Source organism: Phaeoacremonium minimum (assembly GCF_000392275.1).
Source record: "Phaeoacremonium minimum UCRPA7 unplaced genomic scaffold PA7_03_scaffold_33, whole genome shotgun sequence".
NCBI classification, from domain to species: domain Eukaryota; kingdom Fungi; phylum Ascomycota; class Sordariomycetes; order Togniniales; family Togniniaceae; genus Phaeoacremonium; species Phaeoacremonium minimum.
In genome coordinates, this window is record NW_006920940.1 from 20942 (window position 1) to 41134 (window position 20193).

Genomic DNA, 20193 nt, shown 5'->3' on the forward strand with positions numbered 1-20193 from the left:
GACAATGAGGTCCTCACTCTTACGGGGGGCAATGCTGCCGAAAGTCCATATCAATAAATGGAGCATCTAGGCGTGTTGGTGTGCTGGGATGCAACAAGCTTGTACGGGGGCTAATTAGTGTATGGAACCTGCGCCTCCTGGCTACAGAAGCATGTTACAGGGCTACTGTTTTAGAGAGGTACATTGACAAGAGGGAGGATGGAGGATGATTTTCTATTCAGCAGCAGAATTCTCTCCTTTTGATTGAGAGACTTGGCAGATGGTTTGAGAGTGGCAGTATCCGACACGTTATTTTACTGAATCAACACAAAGAAGACCGCATCGGCGAGTCTTCTATGGGCACGGCTGCCATTTAACACCAAGAATCTATCGAGACGCCACGATGAGTCAATCCGATCCCGAGACCAGCTACGACAATGGCCACGAAGAGGAAGATGAATGGGATGATAAATCACTTGATGTGGACTCTGACCTGGAGGACACATCTGTGAATATCGGGCTGGACAAGACGGGTGAGCGTGGAAGTGGTTATCACACTCGCAATGACCCTTCCGCACCATATCAACGACCGACAGTGACAGAGCGCCGTGGCATCATTGAAGTCCGGTGCAAGTCTCGAGAGGTGATTCACGGTGTTTTATCTCCCGACGCGGAGGAGAGTGCAACCTTGCTCGTCTACGATCTTCATCTGGACACGACCCGCAGATCTCGACGGATCATATCCGCAACAATCGAGTTTGAGTTTGGTAGCTCGGTGGCTGGAACCCCGGCGCCCCAGGTGCACGCAATTGCGCCAGCGGGCCGCATGACACTACTATCTTCTACGCAGGAGGAGTCACTCACTCGCGGTGCAGAGGTGAATGCCGGGGCGGGCGAGTTGGGGGTGAATGTCGGCGGGACGCTCAAGTGGGAAAAGACAGTGAGCCGCGCGACCAGCGACGATGCTCGGGTGACGGGCCACATCTTCAGTGACGATTACGGGAAGGGAATCGGTGCAAGTTGGGTGATGCACGAGAACAAGTCGATCAAGTCCGGGGTGCCGAGCTTCCTCCGCTGTGCCATACTGCTGAACCGCGGGTTCGATGACAACAACTTTCAGTGCCGAGTCAAGATCAAGGCGGAGGCGGACTGGAAGTCGGAGATGGGCCGCCTGTTTGGCTCGACGCCTCCCGACGATCCTGTCCTCTTCGACCCGAGCCTGCCGCCAACTAACAAGCTGCGCAAGGCGGGCTACGACATGGAAAACCTCGGTTCCATCGAGCTGGATGACTTTGTTGAAATCGTCTTTGACAAAGCCCTGAGGAAGAAACCGGACGCGGCATAGTGAGGGGACAGTCGTTCTGGTACCGCTGAGGGGTTAAGAGGGCTGGGCTCAGCAGCTGAATGTTACATAGTAGGTACATGAGTTAGTTGGGTCAGGCTCTGCACTTCACGGACATGGGAACCTTAAGAGGTGTAGGCTGGACTGGGTAGTCTTGTGAGGCATGCAGCGCTGATGACTGTGCGTACCGTAGTGCTGACTGTTGCGGGGTGTTTCACGAGTTGAGAAGAGATTTACCAGGTACCCTGCTTTGCCGCCCATCCAGTCCGCCAATTTTTCGTGCAGGGCCGCATTGCGAAGGATTCAGATGGCGCAACTGTGGGCAGAGTGGCGCCCTGGTTGCGCGCGCTGAAATGCCTCTCTTCAATCTGCATGAGTCCCTCCCCGAACAGGACAGTCGCAGCCACACCGTCCCCACATGTAAGGGCCAACACACTGGCCCCAGGTGCTCTGTACCAGCACATTTGGTAAGGTACATGGCAATACTTCACGACGAGACGTGATGTGTGTCTTGAATATGCACGGGAAAGATCCCTGACGGGGCATCACCGCGGCGATTTCGAGAGGTGCGACGTTAAGAGATCAGCGGTCCTGTAGGGGGACAAAAGTGCGGCGGGCCAAGCAACAAGTGACCCTGGCGGAACACAACCTTGATTCAACTTGCACAAGCCTCTAGAGGTCATCACAGGCGGTCGTTCCTGTTTAACTCTATATTTCGTTTGTTCTCCGTGTATGCCCTATCTCGGGAGTTGTGCCCGAGCGTCCATTATGAGCACTTTAGACGATGACGAACATTGCCCTGAGTTTGCCGACTCGGTAGAGATTGAGGAGAAAGTGGACTTGAAGGGCGGCGATGACACGAGTGATGATGACTCCGACAGTGAGGAGGAAGAAGGAGACTATGGCGACCGCCAATCCAGAGTGTCCGTCAAGGACCTTCTTGAAGATATCCTCAGCAGCATTCAAGACGGGACAAGAGATTTTTCACAGAACGACCAATTTGCGAGCTTCAAGGCAGTTGACGGCAATTACCTAGCTTCAAATACGGGGGACCCACGTCAGCCCACGGCATTGCACATAATGGCCGCAATGGAGAAGAAAGCTCTTCCGAAGCTGGATAGCAAAATGGAACCGCTCATCAAGTTTCTGACCCAGCACCGAGAAAACCTCTTGAAGGTGCAAGACCGGTCGGGCCACACGCCTCTGTTTCTAGCCATCGAAGCAAAGAAGGAGAAGATGGTCCAATGGATGTGTAGCTCACATCCGAGCATCAATGACATTCTCGCCATCACAAGCAATGACAAGATGAACTGCCTTCATGTTGGAATTGACAAGAGGGTCAAGTTTCTCGATCTTCTCATCGACAGAGCAGATCCTAGCACTTTGGCAGCCAAGGACGCTGATGGCAATACACCACTCCATCTCGCTGTCGAGTACAAGAAATGTAGAGAAGGTCAACTCTCCATCGTTGAACGGATTGTAACCAGGAGCGATAAGGCAGTCCGGGATGGGCTACCTGGTGGCGACTTCAACCGCGCGGGGCTTTCGCCATATCTACATCACAGAGAAAGCGTGAGGAAGGCCGAAGAAAAGGACAAGGAGAAAACCAAGAAAAAGACAAAGGACGAGAGAGACCGCGAGAAGGATCGGGAGAAGGACCGAGAGAAGAGTAGCGGTCGGAACCGTCCTGATGCAGGCGGGGCAGATGGACCACCTGCGAGAGAGGCGCCTGGGCAGAAAGGAGGAAAGCCGTCTTCCCCTAAACTATCTGGTGTCCCCTTGAGCCAGAATCCGGACGGAGCAACTCGTCCTGATAGACGACTGGTCATTCAAATGGAAGCGCGCACCAAGTACGGAGGAGCGCAGCCTGTGGCCGCAGTAGGTGTCAATTCACCGGTTGTGCCTGGACCGCCACCATTCTTGGACCTAGATGACGGCAAGAAGATGGCACGCCAAGCGGAATCTACAGCAAAAGGGGCTGCCGACGGGAAAGCCAACGTTGATGCTGGTCATAGATCCTCAAGGGTGGATAAGGCTACAGTGAAGGGGGTGGAGCGTTTTCTCAAGCTACACTACCTTCGCTCGCGAAGCTATAATGCAGCGATGGAGATCCTATATGGACGGAATACAACATCAGGTGAGTCGATGGGGCTGATTGGACCTGGTTTCGGCCGCCTGTCAAGGAAACTAATTGATCTCTCGACAGACCTAGAACTCTATTTCGATCTGTCCGGACACGGCAATATAACGCAAACAGGTTTTGAGAATCTTTTGTCGAAACTGAAGTTCGAGGACATTCTTCAATATGTAGCGATTCCACGGATCAGTGTCGAAGTCAACATGAATGCCGCGAATAGTAGACGGTCTAGGATCGGAAGCTCTCGATCCTCCAAATCGGATGGCGACGGTAGACGAGATTTGTGCTATATCTTTGATCGGTTGCGAAAAAAGGGCGTCAAGACTGTTCTTAAAGTCATCATAGACGATATAGCCATGCCAGCCCATAGTGATGAAGCCATAGAAGATGCTCTAAACCTCATGGGCGTCGAGGTATGGGACTGGAAGAAGACAGATCTCTGCTCAGAAGTGATCCAAAAAGTGGCCCCAAAAGTGCGAGAAGTCCACTTGTACTGGAGTGGCAACAATGCAGTGCTCAGGGGCTGGAGTGAAGAAGGTGGTCTCAAACGGCTGACGGAACTCAGAACTGTCTATCTTCATGTTCAACAGGTTTGTCTTTTTACTTGACTTGCTACGACCGACGCTATACTCTGCAAATATGCTGACCTATCATATTAACCAGGGCCTCGAATCAAGCGCTCGCACACAATTTAACGTCGATCAGTTCTACGACCGGATGAAGAAATTGTACCCCGAGGTCACCATATTCAAGGAAGGCCCAGTCATTCAACGAGAGGTGAATGATGCGAATGCCATGCGGACTGAAGGGGATCAAACGGAGCACTCAACCAAGCACGAGTGGATTCAGTGCATGAAGGAATTCAGAAAACTACTATTCGATGCTGAGAGATATTGCGATCGCCAGAAAATTGAGGAAAGCATTGAAGAGCCGATCAAGGTTGCCCTTATTGACGACGGCGTGGATGTCAAGGATCTCGAGTATACATTCATCGGTGGAAGGACGTTTTGCACACGTGACGAGCAACATAACCTGAATGACCCGTACTATGTGTCGAGCACTGGACACGGAACCATCATGGCTAAACAGATTCATCTTCTGTGTCCACGGGCCCAGTTCTATGTGTTGAGATTGGAGGACCATCCATCTGAGGAGGCTGGCAGGCAAATCACCGCAAAAAGTGCAGCTCAGGTAATTCACCCTAACTCTTTCGTTGCCCAAACGTGAAATGCTCAACTGGCGATGACAGGCTATTCGAGCGGCTGTAAGGAAGGGAGTCCACATCATCTCGATGTCTTGGACAATCGATCCACCCGAGGATGAGGACGAGAGGCGATATCTTGAGGCCGCCATTGTTGAGGCAGCCAATGCAAACATCCTCATGTTTTGCTCGGCCAGTGATAAGGGAGCCAAACAAAATGCAACTTATCCGGCCAAAGCAACGAGTAGAATATTTACTATAGGTGCTGCCACGGCATCTGGGGCTGCGGACGAGTGGGTAGGCAATCTCACCAACATCAACTTTACTTTCCCAGGTAACAAAGTCGAGCTGGATGACGGTCCCACTAGCACTGGCGCAGCCCCTAAAGAGGTCACTGGCTCATCCGTTGCGACAGCCCTGGCAGCCGGTCTGGCAGCTTTGATCCTCTATTGTGTTCAGATTAGAGTATTTCTCGCAAACGAACAGGAGAAACAAAAAGCCAGACGTGACTTCCAGGCCCTCAAAAAGCACGAAAATATGATGAGAGCCTTCAAAGACATTGGAACGACAGAAGCTAGTAATCATAAATTCATCGAGGTCTGGGAGGTCTTCGGGAAAATGGTTCAAGAAAAGGACCGATACGACCAGGAGAAATGGATTGAGCTTGTCGCTGAGGTTGGGACTACACTTTGTAGAAAAATTTGACCACAGAACGCCCTCTTGAACGATATGCAACCTTTTCTCTGAGCCTGCTGGCCCATTAACATAAAGTTGTGCTTCTTGTCAAATCGACTATAGATCCCAAGTATTAATGTGTGAGAGAGCTGCGGCGAGTCAAAGTTGATCTTGAAATGTAGATCATATATGGTGCCGTAGCTGAAGCAGATGCAGGCCCAATGATGATGATGATGAAATGAGGTCCCTCGTAGGCTCCCAGGTAAGTTGAGGCAACATATCAACCGAATGGCACACGAACTAGGCCCTCAACCATTTACTGAAATATTATCCGGTATATGCCCGACTTCACTGTCCCAGGCAACCGTACGAAATAAGATCTCAAGGCCGCCACCTCCAAGTGGCCCACGCAAAGAGACCCAGTCCAGTGATCCAGTGACCCCATGCCCTCGTCTTGAGCGTATCTCCGCCGTATAACCAGACAACCAGCCCATCGGCAAGCCTTGTAAATGACAGGATAGCTGCGAAGGACGTGATGGCTTCCTCATTACCCTGTCGTTGCAACGCCATCAGCGTTGCACCAAAGGTGACCTCTCGAATACCCTTGAAATACATCAGAGGAGAGATGAAGCCACCGTTGGTGACGCCGCCAGCTGCTGGTGACGCTACGGCAATGCCAGTTTCGAGTGGCAAGCCCATATCTGTGAAATGGAAAGTCAGTGTGCTAACCCGAGACGGAAAAGATCGCATATGGAGTTTAATGGGTTCTTTCTTTCTCAATCTAGCATCGCAAGATTGGTCTAATGGCCTCACTCCCAAGAGTGAATCATGTACATGAGTGTGATTGCCAGACCTGTCTGGTATTACTTACGACCGTACTCATCTCGTGGGGAGACGATTGCCATGAGGCCGCGGCCAAAGCAGGCAGCTCCAAGAATGTATGCAGGAACTGGCGAAAACATAGCGATTGTAGAACAGGAAAAAAGGCTCAGGTGTCGATGTTGCTACGAGTCATCGTTGGTGCTAGAGGATGGTGCAGTTGAGACGCAATCATTCCGAAGTCCGAGGTCGACAATATTAGCCGAATTTTGAGCACCGATGATAGGTGGGGTAAGCGACGCTCGCAAGGTATTTCACGCCTTCCTCTAACCTAGGTTTGAATGTTGGATCATTAATTGATGTTCTTACTTCGCACTCTTGGATTCCCTTGGATTCCCTTGCTCTTATTTTAACCCTCTTGCATAGAAATCTGTGTTAGTAGCTGGGGAGGCAAGGAAGACCGCGACATTAGTCAAGTCCATTGATAGACATCAATCCATTTCCATAACTCATAGGATGGTTGCGGTGGCTGGGGAGATAGAAAGAGCTCTGAGCTCAAAACACGCTTCTAATCTCGCATTTCCACATATTCCAGGCTACAATCACTGCCGCTCAAACGTACAACCCATCATCTATGTAGGATGACACCTTGGCTTTACGCCTCGTTTACCTCGCCAACTCTGGGTCTTCTGGTGGACACGGTTCTATACAAATTCTACGGATTGGAAACACTCTTCTGGTCCTTCTCCGCCGTCTTCTCGGGCGAATCAACAATCCCCTGTGTGCTGCCAAACATTCCATGGTCCTCGATAAGGTTTTGGTTATCCCTATTGAATCATTAGTATCGATGGCTCCTGGAGTTAGAGAATCGGGGTGAACGAACGTCAGCTTTTGGTTGGGCAAGAAGTAGACGATGAAAAATCCAGGAGCAATGATGACTAGGGCAGCGATGAAGAAGTAGGAGGTGACATGGTTATACTGCAAAAGGTTAGCCAATTCTCAAGACATTGCTGGGAGGATCTTTGGAGCATACTGCTTTGTTGATGGCGATGCGATCCGGAGTTCCCCAGTCAGGGACCATCAAATTAATAGAGTTGAACAGAGCTTCGATGAGTTCGGGTGATCCCCTGTCGCCTAGCTGCTTCGCTAATTCTTCCCGGAATGTCCCGGTGTATATCGCGCCGCTGATGGCGCTGCCCACACTGCTTCCAAGCATTCCAACAGTGACAATCAAAGCAGCCATCTGGGCCGTCTCTTTGTGCGGAACGTTGACTGTAGCAGCTACGTACCCACCAGTTTGTACGATACCGTCACCAAGTCCTTGGACGACTTGGACGATGAATAGCTCGGCCATTGTTGGGTTTTCGTTTCGAATTCTGAACATGACGCCGTAGCCAATGATTCTGATGACACAGCCGGCCATGATCCACCACTTGTACGTCCGTGTCCTCCACATGATGAGTCCAAAAACCATGCCCGTGAAGAAGGTCAAAACGCCATTGATGAAACTCAAGTTGGTAGCCTGCACGATGGTGAACCCCTGAGCGATGAGCGCCCAGTTATAAAGGTAGCCATGACTGGCTGCGGCAGCCATGTAGTCAGTGAAGTAGAGAAGGAACGCGAGCCCAATGGCCCTGTGCTTGACATAGCGGAGAGGGAAGAAGGGATGGGCGGCAAAACGATGCTCGTACAGTGGGAATGCGATGAGCAATGTCAGCCCACCGACGACCATGAGAGCTATAACCCATGGAGTGCGGTAACCATGTGACTGTAGGCTGGCTAGGGACAGTGGAATCAAGATGAAAGCGAGTGAGACGATGAGGATAGCGAGACCTCCCAGGTCAATGTTCGAGCCGACTTGGTATAGTGTGATTTTCGGGCGGCTGAACAGCTGAGACTCGAGCTTCTTGGCACGTCGCTGATACTTGAGGAGGAAGAGCATGATGGCGGAAATTCCCACGGGGATGATGATGGCGAGGATTCCAATTCCCCAGGCCCAACCAATACCGCCAGGGGATACGACATCCGAAACAATGTAAGCGGACACCCATGGGAGAATCAAATAAGGGAAGAACTGGAAGTTGACACCGAAGCCCCTCTGGCGTGTAGTCGTGAGATCAGCAACGACGATGGTGTTCATGGAATTGAGGCACGTCAACCCAATCACCCTCAGCACGGTTCCTGCAGCGAAGGCCGAGAATGTCTTTGCGCTTGCAGCAGCGATAAGTCCGACGACAACCAGAATAGCCGACATTGGGTACATCTCGCCACGCCCGAAAATATCAGATGCCTTGGCCCAGATGGGCTTCATCAGAGAGAATGCCAGGTTGCATGCCACAGCCAAGGCGGCCGAGGAGGCCGTCTTTCGAAAGTCGGACAGGGCATAAGCGTAGTATGTGCCGAAAGTGCAATTATCTATCTCACTGGGGGGAGGCAGTTAGCAACATGCAAACCATTGATTTCAGTTGAAGAGCCACAGTTGACATACTATGCGATCATGCATAGACCCAATCCCATAAAGATCCATTTCTTGCCGTGCTTGCCCCAGACTTGTTGCATCAACTCAATACGTTGAGCACCTTCATCACCAAGTTCAGCCTGAGTGACTAGCCCGGGCTTGAGGCTTTCGACGTCGTGATCGCGATTGACGCCATCCTTGGATATTGTTTGTATATCCTCCGCAGCGGCAGAGCTGGGTTGGAACTCCGAGGTGCCAAGCACATTGTGCGTTGCAACCCTGGAGTCTTTTTCAGTGGTCGACATTGCAAACTCGATGGCTTCAGCTCTGCTCAGCTTAGGATTGGCGGCAGACAGAGGATTCGAAAGGATTACATGATAGACTTATAGACATGATCAACGGCAGGTGGTCTGTGAGATCGAGTTCAATGGTTAGCACAGGTATTCACCATGGGCAAAGCCTGTAGGATTCTAGCTAGTGGTGCGACCGTACTACCACGGACTAGGCTCCCTACACAGACAGGTCCAGGGCTGCTTTCTTGGACTCTATAGCGGTGGGGGAGATACGCGACAGCCAATGGAACGCGCGAGTGCGTCCCAAGAAGCAGATAGCTTATTCCATTTACAGCATCCCCCAGCGGTCCCTGATAAGACAACCCTGCGAGATAGCTTCTAATGCCTAGAACACCGGCCTGCGAGATAGCTTGCCCTAGTGGAGATAGCATGGTCGAATCTGGAACCTAGTGTAAGTGCTGGTTCTTCAAGGCCGCTGTGTTTTGGGTTGATAACTGACATTGGCTGTTAGTCTATGCATGATTGTCCGTCCATGGACCCCAGACGCTCGGATGCTTCCAGGCGCTGAAGTTTCCCCATGTTGATCCTCTGATTTAGCGTCCTGACAGACAACCATGCGCAGTGAGCAGGCGAGTTCCCGACTGGCAGGAAGACCACACTACGGAGCCCGTGTCCACCAGCCTGGGAGTAGTACATGTAGCATAGCTCCCCCCTCCAGTTAGTGGGAATGAGTACTTCTGACCAATGGTAACATCGCGATTACGAAATGACTACTACCTACTATGCAGTATATACGAATACACACGGTAATTTCGGGATACAATCGAGGCCGTCCTCGCTGGGAGCGCGCAAGTACCGTACGTATATGGATGGGAGAGCCATGATTGCCGCTCTTACTTCACAGGTGGATGATGGAGCATCTGGTAGCTGAGAAGTCTAATTGTACGAGCATGATGAGAAAGCATGCATTCTGACCACGCATTGAAATTCGTTCATGAGCTGCTCGCCCAGGCCTCAATGACATGTTACCACAATGAGGATGTAGCCCAGTTCTCTAGGAGATCATGTGTCTGTATCTTCGTCAAGGATATCCATTGTGTCAACCCCCGCCAGAGATGACAATCCCTCATCTTGCCACCACTATCGCAGTACTTAACACGGCTTGTTTCTTCTTCTATGCTCCATCATTTAACAGCGTCGCGGTAACAGGTCTCCAATAGGGTTCACGGTAATTTCACCTGGAGGCGACAAGCTATGAATGACCCAGGACGAAGCGCGTCTTCGCCGACATTATCCAATTCCTCACCACCTGGTGGATCCTGCGCCGTGGCAGTCAACCGGGGCGTGGATGACAGCGCCTAAAGAGGGAAAGCATCTCCCGGTTTCTTCTAAGGCTATCATATATTGCGTATGCATAGAAGCAGAGTAAATATGTCTCGTAATTACTTCTCTCATCCTTGATGCCGCGATGTGTGTCACAGACACTTATGCTGTTGCCGAGAGATCTAAGCCCGCAGGCAAACCTTGGTGGCTCCACTTGCTTGCTAGGTAGGTAGTTCTTTTGCTATCATACTCACATGTTGTATCAGCCCAGATCACTTTGTGAGATGGCGCACTACTATTATAGATAGCATGGCTTAGCTCGAAGTGCGCAACTTCAGGCCAACCCTTGCAGAGCCGGCTGGCATCGCTCAATTGTTTAAAAGCCTGCGCGGTTCCCGAAGTTCAAATGATAGCTTAGTGACTTTTTGAAAGGTAATTCAATCCACTGGAGAGGCGTTCCTATCTCTTTGCTCCTAAACCACGGTTTCAGATGTATGCTCTATCTTAGTATCTTCCACGTGGAGACCTTGGACGCCCTTTGCCATACTACTGAAAGGACAGACGCCAGGGGACTCGCCTACATCCTCATCATCATCATCCAATATTTTCTTGCCATGGAGGTATCCCTCCTTCTCAATGACAACGTTCTCGGTCTTTTCACCATACTCTTCCCCATCGCGAACATACCATTTGGCGAAGAGGTCATTCTGTATCCAGATGACCTTTCCTAATGCTTTGATAATGGCAATCTTTCTTGAGATATGAAGTCGAGGGTGGGACAGAATAGCTTCCGTTAAGATGTCCTGTATGACTGACAATGCTGCGCCTATGTGGATGTACTCGACGTGAAGGGGATGTTCCCGGCCAAGACCGACGTGCATCATTCTTGAGAACATTGTTAACTGCACAACCACACGACGATCGAGGACGTATTTGATGCTTACCCAACCTTGTCCAGATATTCCCAGAATTCCATCTGACTAGGGTCGGAGCAGATCTTGTTGAGATATGCTCTCAGGAACGTTTTACGATGCAGGACCTGAGGACTGTTCTCGTCGGGAACCTTGTCCATAGGTCCCTCAAAGCTTGTACTTCGCGTCTCAAATGCACGAGCTGTTATGTCATACTGAAGTAGTTTGCGGTAGATGATATTAACAACTGCAGGAATGAGAGCTTTGATGTATTTGGAGCCAGAAACTAGTGCCTCAATGTCTCCTGAGAAACTCCACCATCAAGGTCAGTCATAACCGCTTCTAAGTTCCAAGTAGTGACTTCAAGAGACAGATGTGGCACTTACGGCTACTAAAGTCTAGAAATGTGTGCAAATATAAAATACGCGCTTCTAGGTTTGTATATAGTTCCTTGCGATCAATATGCTGCATTATTCGTTGAGATGCCATGATTACTCTGCTTTGTGTCCTCTCAAGGGACACTCTTGCGAATATAGCAAGCTCTAAAGGCTTACTTTTGAGACCGGGAGGTCTATGAGGACTAGCACGATGGGAATCTCTTTGACGTAGCGTGGTGCTCTTCTAGAATGGATAGGATTTCAAGACAACACATTCAAGCGTTTTGAAAGTGGCTGCATGTATGATTTTAACATAGAGCGTTGTTTTCCTCGAATTGTTTGGCACGTCATTGATGCTTTCCTCGTCTGATGTTGGCAAATGGCCTGATCTGTGGTGCCAGCTCAGATGATATTACGGATCCACCCGAGTCTTCGACATGGACCTCCCCCGCATCCAGCAGCTTTCCCACCCAACTGTCCGGTGATGCGCATACTGCATAATAAGGCTTGGCCAAGAAGCCTGCAATATTTACTAAATCCTGATGGTCTGATGGAACGGTGGCTAGCGTGCATGCAAGGGCTATGTTTCCGCATCCTTGCACCGCTGCGCTGTAACTTCATCTACGCTTGTCGTCGGCAAGGCTACTTGCTATGATCTGGGGTCTTAGAGATAGAGCATATCCTATCGTATCGTCCAAATGTCTGCTGGGTTGCCAGTGAAGCGACCTACCACTCACACCTGATATCCTGAACTCCTTGAAGGTGTAGCTCAGGGGATGTGATGCTATGCTGAGATGGCCACGTTGCAATTAGATATTCTGCTTCCTGGTACCATGCGATTTGCAAAATCTTCTCATTTGTCCTAGACCTTTCAACGAACATATTGGCGCTTGGTTGATTGTTGGGTATGTCGCTGTTTTAGGACGGTATTGACCGGATGTGGTGAATTCGGGTATCGCGATGCAAGACCTGCTGCTTCTGATATTGCCGCCATTTGCTCGGCACAAGCTCATGTGAGTGACTCAAGAGGTCGAATGGTGAAGTCACCATGCGAAAATGATATTCGGTGCCTAAAATGCTAAAGTGGTCCGATCAAAAGCGTGACCGTAGGTCAGACCCCAGCGTAACGCTGCCTCAACGCCGTGCAAATGCGGCGAAACCATAACCGATATGTCCTAGAACCTGTACAGAAACTGTTAGCATTGATGAAGAAGTGATCATGGCAGTACTAGGTTGATGAAGAAACTCCGTATGACAACCAAGGGCTGACTGACCTGATCTCATAACTACCCGCTCTCGTCATGTACCTGACCCATTTGACGCTGCTGTAGTTGCTCTTTTCGAAGACCTTCAGGTAGCGAACAAGCAGTCCACTGCTAGTGAACATGAGTAGGCTAAAGTTCAAGCTCAGCGGGGGGCGGCTCCAGCTCTTCTGGTTGGTCATGCTGCTGAGCTCTGCCTCGGCCGACAAGACGAACTCGCTCTGGCCGGTGAAGCGGCCGATCTTCCAGACAATGTTGTTCTCGGCAGGCTCGTACTTGGCCTTGCCCTGGGTGCAGCGCTCCGTGATCTTGGCCGTGTTGAGCGGGGTGGGGATGCGCACGACGACGTTTGTGGCAAAGAGCTTGCTGCCAAAGTTGGCCTTGACGCCGATGCTGTACTCGACCTTTGTCTTGCCGACCTCGTTGACGATGGCGTGGACCTTGAAGGGCAGGTTGACGTTCTCGGTGGCGCGGTAGCGCATCAGCTCGAACTCGCCGTCGGGGGGCACAAAGGAGATGATGCGGTCCGAGTCGAACTTGCCCAGCTTGACACACTGGTGGAACTGGCAGTCCTCGAGGGTGACGCTGCCTGCGGCGGCCTTGGTGGCCTTTGTGCCCATGCGGTTGCCGCTGGGCAGCGACATCATGCCGTCATTGTCCAGCAGCAGGCGGTCGTTGAGGCCAAACTTGCACTCGGGGGTGCCGCTCAGGTAGGCGCGCATGATGATCTGGCCGGTGACGTCGGCGCGCAGGACGGCGCCGGTGGCCGACATGAGCAGGTTCACATCTTCTATGACATCGACAAAGGCCTCGTTCTTCCGGTACTTGACGTCGGCCTTGCGCCACGAGAGGGCGCCGGTTGCCTGCATGGTGATCTTGGCCGAGTCCTCGGCGCGCTGTTCGGACTTGACGCCTTCCGTGGTGATGTACATCTTGAGGGTGTCGGTCTCGGTGTTTTGGGGGTAGCCGAAGTCGATGATCTCTGCGAAGGGAAGCCAAGCCGCGTGTCAGAGAAAGATTACAAGAAACAGGATCGAGAGGAGCATCTGTGTATACATACCGTCAAGCAGCTCGTAGACCAGGACAAAGTTGTTCTTGACGGCCTCCTCGTCAAACTTGCCAAAGTAGCCGCGGCCGAGCTGGATGAGGCGGTAGAGGAACTCAAAGACGAGGGCGGCATTGGCGTTGCTCTTTGTGATGGCGACAAGGTAGATGTTTTCGTGCTTGACATGGCTGAAGGTGGTGCTGCCGAGGGTCAGGATGGGCGAGCGGACCTGGGCATTGCTGATGACCTGGATGCGGAAGACATCGGCAAGGCGCGGGCGGCAGTCGTTGCGGAAGGCGCGGAAGATGAGGTTCTCGCCCTTCTGGTTGAAGATGAGAATGCCCGAGAGCATCTTCGCTGTCGACGTCGTCTCGTCGTTGATCGTCGGGAGGTTGATTCTCAATTGATCGGTATCGATTTGTTGGTCTCGCAGGTGGAGAGTAAAGAGGGAGGTGTCCGTCTCTATCGACACCTTCTCGCCGCCGTATCACTTGATTAGTTGGGTCTACCACGCCGAGGCGGAGGTACGTGATATTCTCAAGGCGAGCAGGGATGGAAAAGTAGAAAATTCCTAAGTAGATAGGGCTGGCCGGTGATGACAGATAGAGCAGGTATGCCTATCTACAGTACCACTTGCCCTCTATCATGAATGATGGATGTGGTGGTGCCCGGTCTTGAATTGGAGGTTCGGCAGAAACTCACCGCCAGCAGCTGGGCTGGGTGGGCGGTGAGCCGTGGGGTTCAGGGGGGATTAGGTAAGACAAGGAATGCCCCTTTCATACCCCGCTTGCTGCTAACAAGACAAGACAATAGAATACTGTAAGTAGAACCCTCCACAGTAAATGGCGAGTCGAAAACGCTTTCTGACCTGCAACATCTATGCCATCAATGATGAAATAGAAATACAACAGAGGAAGTGGGTGAATGACACTGGTGTAGCGTACGAGTATTGGGAGGCTCTTGTTGCTTTCGATTGATGACTCTGTCTACCACACCCATCTGATATCTGCTAGACATAGAGTATGTAGATGTGGATTTCCGCACTTCGAGAATGCTTCGAAATGGAATTGTTTGTCATTGAACGGATTACCTGCTGAGTGGGCATTGGCTCTTGACAAGTCAACCAAGGTGATTGATCGTATATGTAGATAGATAATCAGACACAAGTCATATACAAACTTTCTCCCTCCTTCTTGTTCCTGGCAAGTCTATCTAGCTACCCCAAGTAACTCTCCGCACAGTCTAGCTGGATGTCAGTGGATTCAAGAGGTAGGGTAGGTACTAGCCCCGGACTACTTCACTCATCGGCGCCCGGAACAATCTGCAGCTGGACAAGCCAAGGCAAAACACCATCGTTGATGATGCCTTTCAGCTTCCAGCTTGCAGCCGATAACCCAACCTCGAGGTCACCTACAATTGAGACTAGGCAAGACTAGACTATCCTGACTTTTTGATTGAGTTGGAGGCATGCTCTGATTTGAGTCGAAGGAGAAGGGCCAATCCTGGTAGCGCGTAGCGTAGGTGCTGCTACGGTACATGTACCCGGCATGTGGGTGCGTGACGACGTCTTTTGTACCGACTACCTACTACTTACTGTAGCTTTGTCTCGGTCACGTAATGTCATGTTTTGGTGGGTAGCAGTGCTGGGTAAATTTCATTTCCTGTGGCGACGCCAAGATATTACCAGTTCCTTGACCCCGAGGCGAGGCGAGTCCAAATGTCAGTCAATCTCGGAATCCAGACCAATCCACGCAAAAATAATACAAGACCATCAATCAATCTGTTAGCGCATCAGCCGTAGATGGCCTAAAGGATCGGCAGTGGGCTGCCATGCATTACCACGGTCTGGACTCGACTACCTAAAGTACATGTAGAGTGGGCCGACAGCGTCAGGGTCCATGTGCTCATTCACAGTGACTGTCCTGGGTCCTTTAAGTAGTATGTGATTCAGTCGACTTATCACCAAACTCAGATCCTGAGACTGTTCCAACAGCGGCACTGGAGCGTCGAGCAAGCTTGGAGAAAGATGTATCAAGGTGTCTACGTGTACAGCTCTGCACAGTACGTACATGAAGTGTAGGGCAATTACCAAGTCCTGTAGGCTCGGGAGCTAGCCGCGAACCCCTGAAGCAAATCACACACAGCCGCACTGGTTAACTGGGTCCAGGGATGAGATTTCCAGGAACAGGGTTCTAGGGCCGCAGGCGGCACATGGCTGACTGGCTGGGCTGGCTGCTGGCCTGGGCTGGCTAGAAGAGAGCTGACACACTTGAATAAAGGCTCGAGCATAATTAGCAGAACTCGTGTATGTATGGACATTACCTGTTCTACTGTACAGTGAGCGAGTAGCATAGAGTAGGCGGAATGTAAATGACTCTACAAGTTGCAATTCGTTCTTCATATTCTTTCCAGCACACAGGGGCCCCACGAATGCCTACTCTACAATGACTCGAGAAAATATACAATTGTACGATACGGACGATGCGATACGTACGCACGTAGATACTAGATACTTGCGCACTGCCAGCACTGCGCTACATGGTTTGTACACGCGTCCGTTCTCTAAAAGCAGAGCATTGATCGATTGTCATCCCAACTCCTCCTGGTGGCCCACGTTTGGCCCACTAATCACTCACTGAATAAAAGCAACCTTGCGGTATCCCGTGGGTCTTCTGAACAGACTTTCTGCGCCCACCGATTGAATGCGAAGCAGACACGTGTAAGCTGAAAGCTAGTCCGCTAAAGCTCAACGAATGTCCGCGACTCAGCTGCCGTCCTGCTGTTGCTGATTTCCTCGTTTGAATGTTGAGGCATGTAAGATGCAGGAGGTGACGAGACGGCCGCTGCTTGGCGAGTTTGGCTGTGGTGGCATTCGCCGTCCAGAAAGCCCCTGGCCACAGATCGGCCGTTTCATAACCAGACTTGACCTGGGGGCGCCCGCCTCCCTGCAACTCACTTGCGCCGCTGGCTTACCACTGCTGCGCTTCCCGAGAAGCCCCTGAGTCCTGATTCTGTACCGTATATGCACCAGATTGGTCATGTCTGAACTCTGTGGTCGGACAATTCACAGTTCACATTTCACTGACTGACTGGATCTGGACCGATGACAGCAGGGCTGGCACGGTCATCCGTTCACAAAGGAGTATTATGTACTGGGCCTAGGCAGTCCGGTTACTCAGAACCCATGTTCCCCGTCACGGCCCTTCAGCCGGCTGGTTTGTCTTCCTTGTCCTGGGAGCGTAGAGAAACAAATTATTTTTATCCTAGGAATTCCTACTTCTTCTTTTTCTTCTCCACAAAGCATTTAGCTTCGTGAGCTTGACGCATTTTCTTTTAGTTGCTTTCCTTGTCGCTTCGTTCCTTGTCCTCTTGATAGCAGCCTTCGATTCTCCTGTTCAGTATACCTATCTGTCTCTTCCCGCATTGAAGTCGCCAGGCGCCGTAGAGCAAGGTTCTCTGTCCCGTCTCGAAGCAGCACGGCGCCGGCGATCCCGATTTTCCCACGTCGTCGAGTGCACGGGAATCACCCTAGAGTTTCATAGCCCAACATGGCTGAAGATGGTGCGATGGGAGGCGGCGCCCACGGAGGTATTGGCGGCGGTGCGGCTGCCGGCCACGGCGATCACGGCCACATCGACGGACATCGACCTGCCGATATTACCACGGCCCCCCTTGGGCCTACCGATTCGCCCATGAGCCCCCGAGCGAATACACCCAATCCTTTTAGTCGGCAGCACACGAGCCTTGACTTGGATGATTACTTTGTATGTCGGCCCGGATACGATGATCTCATCACACCTTTCCCTCTGGAGTGACATTGATCTTCACTGCTCCCGATCTGTCTTCTTTGCATCATTGACTGATCTTGTCTCTCACCAACAGACTGGCCCACGAGACATACAAAAGCATTCGAAATGGCCCATGTTCCTGCAGATGCACGGCAGCATATTGCCCAAGATGCTACTACCATTGTTCGTGCTGGGAGGATGGGCCACCTGCATATGCTGCGTCTCGACGTTCACATCTGCATACCGTGAGTTTTGCCTTAGGCCGACAATGAGCATCGCTGTGCTAATCAGGTTACATTAGTTGGTGTAAACTCCATCCTTCTTACAGTCACTGGTTTTGTTGTTGGTCTTGGCCTGAGTTTTCGAAGTTCTACGGCCTATGAGAGGTGCGAAATATATGACATGCTTCATGATGCATTGGGTGGGGAGAAGGACATCATCGCTGACTGTCTTGTGTAGGTACGCCGAGGGCCGTCGGTACTGGAGTCAATTGGTAATGGCTTCCCAGAACCTGGGACGCGTATTCTGGGTACATGCCCTTGAGCGCGAGGGACAGACAGAAAAGGATGTTTTGGCCAAGGCGTGAGTCCACTTCATGCACAGACAATCGGCTAACAGGCGGTTCTGGGTTGCCCCTATATTACTCTCGCAGCGAAAATTGCCCCCTGGATCCTATGCTGACTGCTACTCATACAGGACTGCGCTCAATCTCATTGTAGCTTTTGCCGTCGCTCTCAAGCACAAGCTTCGCTACGAACCTTACACAGGCTATGGCGATATCTCGAATCTGGTGGGCCACCTCGACACCTTCGCCGGGTCAGCCACTCGAGAGGACCCTGGCAAATCAGTTCCGTATAAGCCTGGGTTCTTTAAGAATACCGGAGAGTATCTCGGTGTATCGTTTGCTGCAAGTAACCCGCGCAAGGCCATCAAGAAGGCAAATCGGCCACTGGGTAATTTGCCGCTCGAGCTTCTGAGCTACCTAGCTAGCTTCACCGATGAAATCATCTCAAACGGGCAGCTCGCAATCCCGATGCAACAAACATTAGCCTGTAGGTTTTCCTGACCGAGATGATTCGCGTGTAGCTCAAGGGCGAGATTCGGCTAACACATTTACAGATAACAATATCGCCGCATTGAACGATGTCTTGACAGGCACAGAACGAGTACTGACCACCCCGCTCCCGATTGCCTATGCCATTGCAATCAGTCAGATTACATGGGTCTACGTCTTCCTTCTTCCTTTTCAACTCTACCCGGTTCTGGACTGGGTCACCATTCCTGCAACCATCGCCGCCGCCTACATTATCCTGGGAATCTTGTTCATCGGTCGTGAAATCGAGAATCCGTTTGGCCAGGATGTCAACGATCTCCCACTCGAGTCTTACTGCGCGCAGATTGCCGCTGAAATGGATGTCATTGCCAGCAAACCAAAGCCCCGCAACCGAGAGTGGATTGAGACGATCGACAACAAGGTCTTGTGGCCGCTGAGCTCGAGTGGCTGGAATGTCTGGATGCATCGCGGCGAAAGTAAACTTCGAGAAGCGCTAAAAGCCAAATCTGAGATTGGCTTTGAAGAGCGCAAAGAGATGGCCGAGGTTACAACAGCCAGTGACACGAGTGGCGAAGTCGAGAAAAGAAAACGCCAGAACGTCAACGTGGACAATGTGTGATCCGGTGTGTAATCTTATCCACATCGCGGATACGGTATCATTCATCGGTGCACTTCGAATTGCCGACATTTCGGCAGGGTGGACCTTCACCTAGCAAGTTCTATCGCGCCATTCAGTCGCGGGGAACTATACATGGACAAGGCGTCTGCAATTGGGACGGGAATTCAGTAAGCTCGGCTTGTTTGGTTAGGTGTTTTGAGGACGGATTAAAACTTGTATATTCTGACGGTTGGAGTCCTGAACAAAATTGTCTTGCATTAGTTCACATTGAGGTACCACATTCTTATCAGAGCATGAGTTGTCATATGCCAGAACCGGCGGCCCATTTCTGTAGTACCACATGCGTGATACATAACCGTAGAATGGCGAGCCAATCTACCCTCGTGGCAGCTTCTGTGAAGCCTGCAGTTTGTGCCGTGATTCTCTCCACTATTTCTAGATGCTAGACTCGCCGACAGCAACGACACGCGGCATCTTGCCTCGGAGATATGAATGTGACACGGGGCAAGAGAGTGAAATCCACTGATCGATTTCGCCGCTATTCTGAATGATCGTTTTAACGGTACATTCCGATCTGATACACGATAATCTGCCTAAAGAACCCATAGCTTCTATGGTTCCTACGTGACGTTGCGTCTACATCTGACTGATTTTCACCGTATTATGATACTACCAACTCTTTGCTTTAAATTTTCGCTTTTATTTTTTGGAAAGAAACGACTGACATTCCGTTGATCAAAAGGCTTTGAGCGGACTTCATCAGAATTGACAACATGAAGCACGGTGTTGCAGCTTTGGTAGGACACAAGTCGATAAGCTCACAGAGACCTGCAAAAAATAGGTTCTCACTATTCCAGCCACACGCGTGTTTACGTGAGCTTCCGTTCATCTCTATATCTATGCAGATTTG

The 20193-nt window shown here is 51.1% G+C and overlaps 6 protein-coding genes across 6 annotated transcripts; 3 read left to right on the forward strand and 3 right to left on the reverse strand.

The window, feature by feature from the left end:
- Nucleotides 1-382: 382 nt before the first annotated feature.
- On the forward strand, nt 383-1324 carry UCRPA7_410 (hypothetical protein; the record flags this gene model as incomplete). Its single annotated transcript, XM_007913006.1, has 1 exon — nt 383-1324. One exon carries the CDS (start codon nt 383-385, stop codon nt 1322-1324), a length of 942 nt encoding a protein of 313 aa, XP_007911197.1.
- A 729-nt stretch (nt 1325-2053) lies between these two features.
- On the forward strand, nt 2054-5364 carry UCRPA7_411 (putative intracellular serine protease protein; the record flags this gene model as incomplete). Its single annotated transcript, XM_007913007.1, has 3 exons — nt 2054-4048; nt 4122-4649; nt 4708-5364. The coding sequence occupies 3 exons, from the start codon at nt 2054-2056 to the stop codon at nt 5362-5364; spliced, it is 3180 nt and encodes a 1059-aa protein (XP_007911198.1).
- Nucleotides 5365-6868: 1504 nt separating this feature from the next.
- Nucleotides 6869-8916, reverse strand: UCRPA7_412 (putative siderochrome-iron transporter protein; the record flags this gene model as incomplete). Its single annotated transcript, XM_007913008.1, has 4 exons — nt 6869-6980; nt 7037-7131; nt 7187-8576; nt 8642-8916. The coding sequence occupies 4 exons, from the start codon at nt 8914-8916 to the stop codon at nt 6869-6871; spliced, it is 1872 nt and encodes a 623-aa protein (XP_007911199.1).
- Nucleotides 8917-10700: 1784 nt separating this feature from the next.
- UCRPA7_413 (putative globin-like protein) lies at nt 10701-11299 on the reverse strand (the record flags this gene model as incomplete). The annotated part of the gene is made up of 2 exons (XM_007913009.1): nt 10701-11112; nt 11172-11299. 2 exons carry the CDS (start codon nt 11297-11299, stop codon nt 10701-10703), a joined length of 540 nt encoding a protein of 179 aa, XP_007911200.1.
- Nucleotides 11300-12690: 1391 nt separating this feature from the next.
- On the reverse strand, nt 12691-14174 carry UCRPA7_414 (putative ap-2 complex subunit mu-1 protein; the record flags this gene model as incomplete). Its single annotated transcript, XM_007913010.1, has 3 exons — nt 12691-12697; nt 12790-13759; nt 13838-14174. The coding sequence occupies 3 exons, from the start codon at nt 14172-14174 to the stop codon at nt 12691-12693; spliced, it is 1314 nt and encodes a 437-aa protein (XP_007911201.1).
- Nucleotides 14175-17779: 3605 nt separating this feature from the next.
- On the forward strand, nt 17780-19283 carry UCRPA7_415 (putative upf0187 domain membrane protein; the record flags this gene model as incomplete). The annotated part of the gene is made up of 5 exons (XM_007913011.1): nt 17780-17855; nt 17912-17996; nt 18070-18192; nt 18307-18662; nt 18730-19283. The coding sequence occupies 5 exons, from the start codon at nt 17780-17782 to the stop codon at nt 19281-19283; spliced, it is 1194 nt and encodes a 397-aa protein (XP_007911202.1).
- Between the last annotated feature and the right edge of the window lie 910 nt (nt 19284-20193).